The sequence below is a fragment of the Mirounga leonina genome, unplaced genomic scaffold, assembly GCF_011800145.1.
Source record: "Mirounga leonina isolate KUSES-001 unplaced genomic scaffold, KU_Mleo_1.0 Mir_180, whole genome shotgun sequence".
Classification (NCBI taxonomy): Eukaryota; Metazoa; Chordata; class Mammalia; order Carnivora; family Phocidae; genus Mirounga; species Mirounga leonina.
Window position 1 is genome coordinate 4,417,100 of NW_023270469.1, and position 10,502 is coordinate 4,427,601.

The window sequence follows — 10,502 nt, forward strand, 5'->3', positions numbered from 1 at the left end:
GCTTCTGGGTACAATGTGAGTCATGAGCTCGGCAGAGCTGTTTTTCTTTTCTCTCGGTGCCATTTCCTGCACTGTTGGCAAAAGAAATCTCAGCAAAATCGGGAGAAAATGCCCATCTTTGGTGGCTGCAGATGAAGTCCGATTCTACCCCATAAAACCATCCTCGCAAGGGCGCCTGGGTGGCTCAGTCGGTTAAGCGACTGCCTTCGGCTCAGGTCATGATCCTGGAGTCCCGGGATCGAGTCCTGCATTGGGCTCCCTGCTCGGCGGGGAGTCTGCTTCTCCCTCTGACCCTCCTCCCTCTCATGCTGTCTCTCGTTCTCTCTCCCTCTCAAATAAATAAATAAAATCTTTAAAAAAAAAAAAAAACCATCCTCGCAAATGTTATTACGGTTACCTTGTTAAGTGCAAAACAGAACAGTCTTAAAAAAACACATAAGGGCGCCTGGGTGGCTCAGTTGGTTAAGCGACTGCCTTCGGCTCAGGTCATAATCCCAGAGTCCTGGAATCAAGTCCTACATCGGGCTCCTGGCTCCGTGGGGAGCCTGCTTCTCCCTCTGACCCTCTCCCCTCTCATGTTCTCTCTCTCATTCTCTCTCTCAAATAAATAAATAAAATCCTAAAAAAAAAAAAAAAAAAACCCCACACACACAAAACCAAGGTGCAACTTAATGAATGATTATCAGGTGAACCCCCTGAAGCCACCAGCCAGCTGGGACAGAGAGTGGGACATGGTCACCCTCCCCGGGAGCTCCGCCACGTGCCCTCCGCCGACAGCAACCACCTCCCGCCCCACAGATGTGCCCATTCTCCTGACTTTCACGTTCACATGTTCATGGCTTCTTTACCCGCCACTCTAGTTTGGTCTTGTGCTTGTTGCTAACTTGGTGTGTCCTTTGAATTTCTTTAACCGACAGGTTTCCTATCTGCATTCATTGCTTGTTGCCACGGTAAAAGACCATCACAAGCTTAGTGGCCTAAAATGACACAAACTGAGTCTTCACAGTTCTGGAGGCCAGATGTCTGAAACAGTCCCACTGGACTGAAATCCCAGTGTTGGCAGGGCTGCACTCCTTCCAGAGGCTCAGGGGACAATACATGCTCTTATCTCTTCCAGCTTCTAGAAGCCACTGCATTCCTCTGCTCATGAGGCCTCCTTCCATCCTCAAAACCAGAAATGCCTGGTGGCATCTTGTTCATGCTGCTTCGCCTTCCTTTTGACCCTCCTGCCTCCATTTTACGAGGACTTTTTGATTGCCCTTGGCCCATCTGGGTGATCTCCCTCTCTCAAGATCCTTAACTTAAGCACATCTGCAGAGTCCCTTTTGCCACGTGAGGTCATGTGTCACATGGACATCTTTAGGGGCCATTTTGCAGCCTGCCACTCCATCTGCCCCTCCCCCCTTACAAGTTACCTGTTGAGGAACCCAGGCCATGTGGCCTGTAGAATCAATCCCCCACTGGGGCGCCTGGGTGGCTCAGTCGTTAAGCGTCTGCCTTCGGCTCAGGTCCTGGTCCCAGGACCCTGGGATCGAGCCCCACATTGGGGTCCCTGCTCTGCGGGGAGGCCTGCTTCTCCCTCCCCCCCTCCCCCTGCTTGTGTTCCCTCTCTCGCTGTGCCTCTGTCAAATAAATAGATAAAATCTTTAAAAAAAAAAAAAAAGAATCAATCCCCCACCATCTGCATTTGGCGGATCACAAACTCCAAGTGCAGCTCTGCACGTTCCTCTGTCCTCCGACCTTCCTACAAACTGGTGCTGTGATTGTGATCCGGAGGCTGGATCGGGCTCGGACGCCATCCCCCTGGCTCCTAATGTCTGGTTGTCTCTTTTTGTGATGTTGGGACTCACTGGCTCTCAATGTCTAGATTCACTAATTCATCGGGCAAAACCGTGATATTCTAATCCTGACATTTCCTTCAAAGTAGCACTTGGAATACTTTCCCAAAGAGATGTTTTCGCTCATTTCCAACCAGGTTACCCACTGGAACAGGATGGGTAGAGCCACTGCTTGATCCATTTCAAAGGAAATGGTTTTCAAAGTAACACGTTGGTTCCTCATCATCCTCTGAAGAAGATCCACTAGATTTTTAAAAATATTTTTGTGAACTCATGAATTTAAAGATAGACTTTAATGGATAGATTCCTAGATTTTTTTATAGCAAATATAAATGTATTTTTTTAAAGATTTTATTTATTTGAGAGAGAGCGAGAGAGCATGAGCAGTGGGGAGGGGTAGAGGGAGAGGGAGAAGCAGGCTCCCCACTGAGCAGGGAGCCCGATGCGGGACTCGATGACCTCAGCCAAAGGCAGACGCTTAACCCACTGAGCCACCCAGGCGTCCCTAAATGTACTTTTTTAATGAAATTCTTGAGCAAAAAAAAAGGAAGTGGGACTACATCAAACTAAACAGTTTTTACACAGTGAAGGAAACCATCAACCAAACAAAAAGTCACCCACTGAATGGCAGACAATATTTGCATATTGCATAAGGGGTTAACATCCAAATATATAAAGAACTCTTATAACACTACCAAAAACCAAATAATCTGATTTTTAAAAAATGGGCAGAGGACCTGAATAGACATTTCTCCAAAGAAGACATCCAGATGGCCAATACACACATGAGAAGATGCTCAACATCACTCATCATTGGGGAAATGAAAAAACGACGACAAGATACCACCTCACACCTGTCAGAATGGCTGGTATCAAAAAGACAAGAAATAAGTGTTGGCAAGGATGTGGAGAAAAGGAAACCCAGTGGTGGGAATGCAAACTGGCGCAGCAGCTGTGGAAAACTGTATGGAGGTTCCCCAAAAAAACTAAAAATAGAAGTACGATATGATCTAGTAATTCCATGTCTAGGTATTTACCCAAAGAAAAGAGAAGCAGGAATTTGAAAAGATATACACACCCCTGTTTGTTAGAGCATTACTTGCCATAGTCAGGATATGGAAGCAACTTGTGAGCATCGGTAGATGGATGGATACATAAGGTGTGGTGTATACAGACAAAAGGATCTTACTCAGCTCTAAGAAGGACATCCTGACATTGGCAATGACGCGGATGGACCTGGAGGATGTTGTGTTAAGTGAATCAGTCAGAGAAGAACAAATACCATATGATTTCACTCATACGTAGAATAAAGAAAAACACCCCAAAACCAAAACAAGCAAGCAAACCACAAAAAGAGAAATAGACTCATCAGTATAAAGAACAAACTAGCAGGCTCCAGAGGGGAGGGAAGCAGAGGATCAGTCCAAGTGCCGGGGACAACCACACCCGGGGCGATTGTCCTCGGTGTTTGCTCTGAACCCAGCCCCAGCCCCCTGGCACCGAATCTTCTTGGAGTCCAGAGGCGCCCCCCCGCCGCCCCTCCTCCCCGCTCCTTGATTGTTTGTCCCTGTTTCCCCGCTGAGCCCTGGAGGACTGGAGAACCTTCCTGGGGCTCCCAGAGGCATCACAGCTCATACAGTGGGGCGGGCCCCTCCCGTCCTCTTTCTGGGACTTTGGGAAGCCCATCACCCCGGGCAACCGTGAGCTCCTTCCCCTCCATCTCTTGCCACGTCACTGCCTTGCAGCCTCCCTGCCTCAGGGGAGTTCCCCACTTTTCCCAGCAGCCCCCCAATCTCCTTCACACCTCCCCAGAGGCCCACCCCCAGCCCTGCGCCTGAGAATCAGGCTCCTCCTCATCCTGCCTTGGCCTTGCCGCCCGCGTTTGGTAAGAACAGCTGGTCCTTCCCTAACACTTGCTGTGCATCGGGAAAAATTCTAGGTGCTTTCTATACTTTACCCTTTGCCCTTCTCACAGCCAGCCCAAGAGGCCCGTCCTGTCAGCTGCACATTGTATGGATGAGGAGGCTTGGGCTCAGGGTCCCCTAGGAAGTGAGGGGAGGAGCCAGATCCCACCCACTAACCATCTGGGCTCCAGAGTCACCAATTCTAACCAGGAAACAATACCACTTAGGACCAGCCCCTCAACATCCTTTGGGGGCAGGAGTTAGAACCTGCATAAGGAATAAACTGACAAAATGCAAGTATGGAATCACCTCCATGGGTGTCTTTCTCCAGAGCAGAAGTTCTCGAGCTGGAGCTGGCCTCAGAGTCCCACGGAGGGTGTGTTAAAACACACAGGTTGGGATTGCTTGCCCAACCCCAGAGTCTCCCACTCAGTAGGTGTGGGGTGGGCCTGAGAAGCTGCATTTCTAATGAGTTCCCTAGTGATGCTGCTGGCCTGGGGAACCTGCTTTGGGAACTGCTGCTCTAGGGAACTTGCTCACCTTGGAAGAACAGGACTTGGCTGGGACTGTCTGCCTCCTCCCAGGACACATGGGGTGGTGGTTCCAACACCAACTTTCCCAACCAGTGGTCTTGTGACAATGAGCACATGGTGATGTTAAAAAAAAAAAAAAATTCTCATCCGTTAGTGAAGCATTCTGGAACCTTCCTAGGTGAGCTATAGGATGTCCAGGATTTACTTTAAGATACTGCAGTCTCCACCTTGGCAAAAAAAGTTGAGGGTATAGACGGTAGTTGGCTGGTGAGTCCCAAGAGGTTCTTTATACCACTTTTCTACACCTTGTTTATATGTGAAGGTGTTAATGATCAATCTTGCTGATTTCATGTAAAACAAAACAAAACAGGGGCACCTGGGTGGCTCAGTCGTTAAGCGCCTGCCTTCGGCTCAGGTCATGATCCCAGGGTCCTGGGATCGAGCCCCGCATCGGGCTCCCTGCTCAGCGGGAAGCCTGCTTCTCCCTCTCCCTCTCCCTCTGCTTGTGTTCCTTCTCTCTCTGTCTCTCTGTCAAATAAATAAAAATTTAAAAATCTTTAAAAAAACAAAAAACAAAACAAAAATCTCTGGCTCCCACATGTAGTGACCGGATAACCTTGAGCAAGAAGCCAGCCATATCCGAGCTTCAATCCTTTCCGCTATCCGTGCAGATGATGGCCTCCTTCCAACCCGATGGTTGAAGAGGTGATGGATGTTAGGCACTCATCTGGGCGTGTAACTCGGGAAATCACGACGGCCCAGCCTACTCCCCTCTCACACGTTCTCCGGCCTGGGCCTGGATGGGTAGAGCCCAATGGACAGGGGACTCTCCCACCTCAAAGCACCTGTTCAACAAGTTCCTGAGTTGAACGTGGAACTTGCCAGGAGCCTGCCCATCTGGAGCAGGACGTGTGGGTGTGGCATGCGGGGTGGCAGATCACATGCGTGTTCCTTGGGAGGTGAGGCCTCTCAGGAGCCTCAGCGACTGCCCCACAATACGCTTGGACCGGTTTCTTCATGTGGTAACCAAGCCTGCGGCAGGAATTTCCTGGCATCCAGTTCAAAGGCTGTCCCGGTGGATTCCAAGGGGGCTTCATTTTGCCAAAATGTCCCAATCAAGGTGTCTGTTGTTTTGGATGGTGTTTTGTATTGCTTTGTCTGGGTTTGGTTTTTTTTTTTTTTTTTTTTTAAGATTTTATTTATTTATTCATGAGAGACAGAGAGAAACAGAGGGAGAAGCAGGCTCCCATGGAGCGGGAAGCCCGATGCGGGACTCGATCCCAGGACCCTGGGATCATGACCTGAGCCGAAGGCAGATGCTTAACCATCTGAGCCACCCAGGCGCCCATGTCTGGGTTTGGTTTTGACTGCAAATAACAGAAACCCATTTATGCCAACCTGGGCCCGAGTCAGGGCGGCAGGAACCACGGAGTCTTTCCTGGGACCTCAGGACAGGGAGGGCAGCCAAGGCTCTTATCAGTTGGATTCAAGTTCTGGAACGCCGTCAAGAGCCCCTACGGTGTCTCTCTCTCTGGCTCCTTCTCCGTCTTCCTCTTCCTCCTCACACACGAGGCAGCAGGTGGCCTCTGCACAGCCGCGAGGCCCCTCCCTCTGTTCACACAACCAGCAGAGCCGGCTGCCATCTGCCCAGGGGTTCCCGCGTGCCAGGCCTTGGGCAAAAAGCTTCGCCACCCGATTCCACGGTATCCCACAGTAGCCGTGGAGGACAGTGCTGTTTTCACTTCTCCGACTTCCAGAGAAGGACACTGAAGTGGGGGGAGGTTCAAGAAGTTTCGTGAGGACACACAGCCCGGCACGGAGGCAGAACCCGGACGTGCAAGTCTCTCCCTCCTGAGCCAGGCTCCTGGGCACCTTCCGGGATCAAAAAAAAAAAACTCAGGGGCGCCGGGGGATAGGGGAATTTGATTGGCTTACCTCGAGTCAGGTGGTCCACGCCTGGGCCAATCAGCTGTGGCCAGGGCGGGATCTCAGCACACCAACATGGCGTCGCCCAGGCCCAGCGTCAGGAGACCGTTCTCGGATAGGGCGGTGGGCCCGGTGTCTGGTCCCTGCAGGATCTCACCTCTGTTCCCTTCCTCCTTCCCGAACAGCCTTATGTGGACACGCAAAGCTCTGCTGCGTTCATCTTCCGGCTTAAGGGGTTACATGATGCCCGATTTCAAATCCTCTCTCTGACATTTTCCTGATGGTCTGTTCTTGGGCGAATGACTTCGCCTCTTTGAGCCTCAGTGTTTCCAGCTGTAGATGAAGATCGCATACTGGCCTCCCGGAGATGTGGGGAGAGTCCAGTGAGATAGATAATAACCCAGGCAAACCCTTCTGTGGCTCCCCATTGTTTTCATGGTCAAGTTCAAACTCCAGCCGTGAACTGGCTGGCACCTGTTTTAACGACCTGCTCCCTGTCCTCCCACTCCCAGAGGCCCCCTTTTTTGAACCTTGAACTTCCCTGGTCTGTGCCTTTGCCTGAGATGCCTTTCCTCTACTTCCCAAATCTAAGTTAGCTAACTTACTTCCTACGGTTGGTTAAATTGTGCCCCCCCACACCCCCCCCTCAAAAAGAGGTACCCACCTCCTAATCCCCAGAACCCTGGAACCTGTGTATGTGGCCTTATTTGGAAATAGGGCAGATATACTTAAATTAAGGATGTTAAGATGAGATCATCCTGGATTTAGAGTGGGCCCCAAATCCAGTGAAAGTTGTCCTTATAGAAGAAAGGAGAGGGGAGCTTGACACAGAGGGACGAAGACACTGAGGGGAAGGCCATGTGAAGACAGAGCAGAGATCACATGATAATGCTGGAATTTTAGGCCCTAGTCCACAGGTGATTGCAGGAAATCTGTTTTGGCCTACTCACCTCTTCCCAGGTGAAAGCATGAGGACGCCTTTCCTGGGATTCTAAGATAGGATTTGTCCTACATTGTCTTCACCTGAAGGGCTCCACCTGCCTTCTTTTTAGACTACCTTGCTGATCTCTGTGTGAATGTTCTAGAAAAGACTTGGGGTGGGGGAGTTCGTTCATCCTGGCAGCTCAGATGGAAAATGGCCCCAGGAAAGACTGTAGCTAAGTCGGTCAACCCAAGGAACAGGGTTTGCTCTTTTGGAAGAGCCTTCTCAGTGGGTGAGGCCCCTGGCCAGCCCCTGCCGTCAGCTGCCCCCAGGGTCCAGCCACTTTTCAGGGGCCTTGCACGAGGGCCTTTGTATCCAGCAGGCAGGGCTGGAACAGCCCCCGGGCTTGCCTGCTGTTTCCCAGCAACCCATCCCCTCCTCGAGGCCCTGCTCCGAGGCCCTGTTTGCTGTCAGAAGGGACTCAGCCCTCTCAGAGCCCGGGCCACCCCTGCCCCCTTGGCGGTGGACCAGTGGCCAGGCAGCCACGGAAGTGGCCGCAGCCTCTGTTGCCTCTTCAATATGGCAAGAGAGAAAACTCCAGACTGTGGATTCAGAGAAACGGAGCTGACCTCCTCTAGTTCTGGAAGAAGAAAAATGGGAGGTGGGGCTCCTGATAGGCCCGTTCCAAGCCGCGAGGCCTTGGGCGAATTGCTTCAGCCTGTGGACCGAGAGCAAACCTCCCAAACTCGGCAGAGGCTCCAGGGTCATCTTCCTGGTGGCGCTGCGGCTAGTTACGCAAGCTGTCACCTCGGGGGAGGCGGGCCTCCCCGTACCGCTGGTCTCTTCGTGTGTCTGGTAAATGCAATTTATTGCATTTATGCAATATATGCATATATTGCAAATAAAGAGTGTTTAAAAATGATTTTTAAATAAGAAAAACAGGTAGACAACCTTAGTATAAGGTATAATCTGACTCTGACAATGGGGAGAAAAAAAAGAACAAATGTGTTCTTTCCTTTCTACAATCTTTTCCAGAAAGGCTTCCTGTAATTTGTACTTCCTAGGAGAACAACAATAAGCATGGAATATCTCTCTGCCCTGAATGACTGTAGGCAGGAGAATGTCATAATCAGTCAAATGTTTTATTCAAATCTCAGTACCTGTTATGTGTTCATATAACTACACAAATTACAGGCTTAGTCTCTTTGATAAGGAAAAAGAAAAAAATCCCTACCTCCCAAAGACTAGGATCCGATCACTTAGGTCTGCATCCTTCCCCTGCCATTTACCAAGCTGCGTGACACTTGCTAGGTGACTTTATTGCTCTGTGCCTCAGTTTTCCTAATCTGTAAAATGGGTGTTGATAGGGTCTTCCTCGTGGCTTGGGAGAGTTCAGATGAGTTGCTTGTGTGTGTAGAGGGCTCCCAAAGGCGCCTGCAGCCAGTAAGTGCTCAGAAGGAGCTGGCTTCTATGGTAAGGTTGCCGTGAGGAGTAATGTTATAATGTAGGGCAAGGGCTAGGAGCAGAAGGAGTTCCTCCTGAGGATTAATTGCCCACCTATCACTGCCTGGCTGTGAACGACCTTGGACAGGTCACAAGACATTCTGCGATCTGCTGTCCTCCTTTGTAAACTGAGGTCTCTGGTGTGGACATCTAGGAGACTGTCTGCCCGCCCCTGACGTGTGTGTTTTCCCAGGACCCCCTCCTGGTGCACCATCCCACCGCTCCGCTCAATGCTATTGCAAATGGCAGAGCTGCCAGTTCTTTCTTCAGCCTTCCCTTGGCCTCGGTTGATGGGCCCAGAAATGGGTGCCTTCCCCAAGGTGCCAGAGGGGTGGCAGGCTGGGGGCTGGGGGGGCAGGGTGTCCAGGATGGAGTCTGGAGCTGCCGGGGCCACATCTCACATCATGGGGAAGACAATCACTCTACTCAGAGAAGACAGAGAGAACTGGGAGACTCTATGCCTGGGTCCTGCCGCCCCTCAAGCCCAGGTGAGGCCCTGTCTTCCCAAGCGGGGGCCGTCAGATCTTCCTTAGAGGCAATAATAGTAACAACAATAGCAGGGAGCACTACACATATGTACTGCGAGCCAGGCACTGAAAGCCGCGTAGGTACTAACGCTTTTACCCCTCCTAGCAGCATCAAGAGGTAACTTCACCCCCCTTTTACAGATGGGGAAACTGAGGCACAGCGAATGACCTGGGCAGGGTCATGCAGCCAGCAAGTGTCAGAGCCGTCACGTACCATTCTTATGCATACCTCACAAAGGAAATAAAAGTGAAATGGATGGGATAAGGTATTTCCCAGGAGGTCATCACGTATGGATCCAACTCTTCCGAATCCAATCGCTCTTCCACTCCGGGTTGCCAGTGTCCGAGTCCTTCTGCCAGTATGGTCCTGTGCAACCCCGAGAGTGCTAGTGACACAGAATTTCCCAGAAGGCCGTTCCTCCGTTGTTCCTGGAAGCTTCCACGAAGCTTGCTTATGTCTCACCTGTTCTGACATACTCGTGTGTGGGCAATGACGCCCGCTGCCTGGAGGCCACGACTATGACACATCCCAACTTCAGGGACATGGAAAGGTGAAAAAACAGGGCATCCTGGATTCACCAGGCAAGTGTGGTTAATGCTTGGTAAATATTTCTTGCCAGAATGGATGTGTGAATGAGGGAATGAAGGAGGGACAAGGCAGTGGGGAAGTGGGTGAGTTTCCCTGCTCCGGAGGGGCAGCGCGCCAGTGCAATTTACAGATGGAGGAAGTGCCGGGCACGCTCAAGTCTCTGCTGGTTGTACCCGTTTGCTTCCACTATATGCCGTCGGCACGAAGTGGACAGTCCCTCAGCCCTGTGCCCTCAGTCCTGAGCAGTCTGGCTGTTCAGTGGACCCCCCACCCCCAGAGGCTTCAGCCAACCTCAGGCCCAGCTCCCTTCCAGCCCAGTGAGATCAACCCTCCAGGAGCTGGGGGGCTACTGGGGGTTTCACGGGTGACCCAAGCTGCAACCCCTGTAATCATGGGCACAAATCTCACAAAGTGGCTCGTGCCTGCCATGGACAGACATGATCCTCACTCCCCAAAATGGAAACCAGATCTGTCTCTTGTTGGGCTTGACATTCTTGGAGAAGGTCGTCTTTCTAGTCCTTCAGTGGGAAGGTCACAACCTCCATCCCCCCACCCCCCGTGTGGGGTAACCAAGGCACACTTTATACAGCTTGTGTATGAATCGCTGGACTCTTTCTCTTTCACGTTTCACACACAAAAACAAAACAAAACCAAACAAAACAAAAACCAAAGTAGTCCTTCAGCAACCTGGATGCACTGAGACCCGTCCGTCACCTGTCTCCACTTTAAAGTGGGCTTGGAGTGTTTTCTAAGAGAGTGT

General features: G+C 51.1%; 1 protein-coding gene across 1 annotated transcript in view; it reads right to left on the reverse strand.

Annotated features, from left to right (window-relative positions):
- Positions 1–8,726, reverse strand: part of ATP2C2 (ATPase secretory pathway Ca2+ transporting 2) — an 81,142-nt gene extending 72,416 nt beyond the window's left edge. The window contains exons 1-2 of the mRNA XM_035024509.1: positions 8,681–8,726; positions 5,674–5,720 (exon numbers count right to left, since the gene is read on the reverse strand). Coding sequence (XP_034880400.1) covers positions 5,674–5,720; positions 8,681–8,726 — 93 coding nt within the window. The remainder of the gene's footprint in view (positions 1–5,673; positions 5,721–8,680) is intronic.
- Between the last annotated feature and the right edge of the window lie 1,776 nt (positions 8,727–10,502).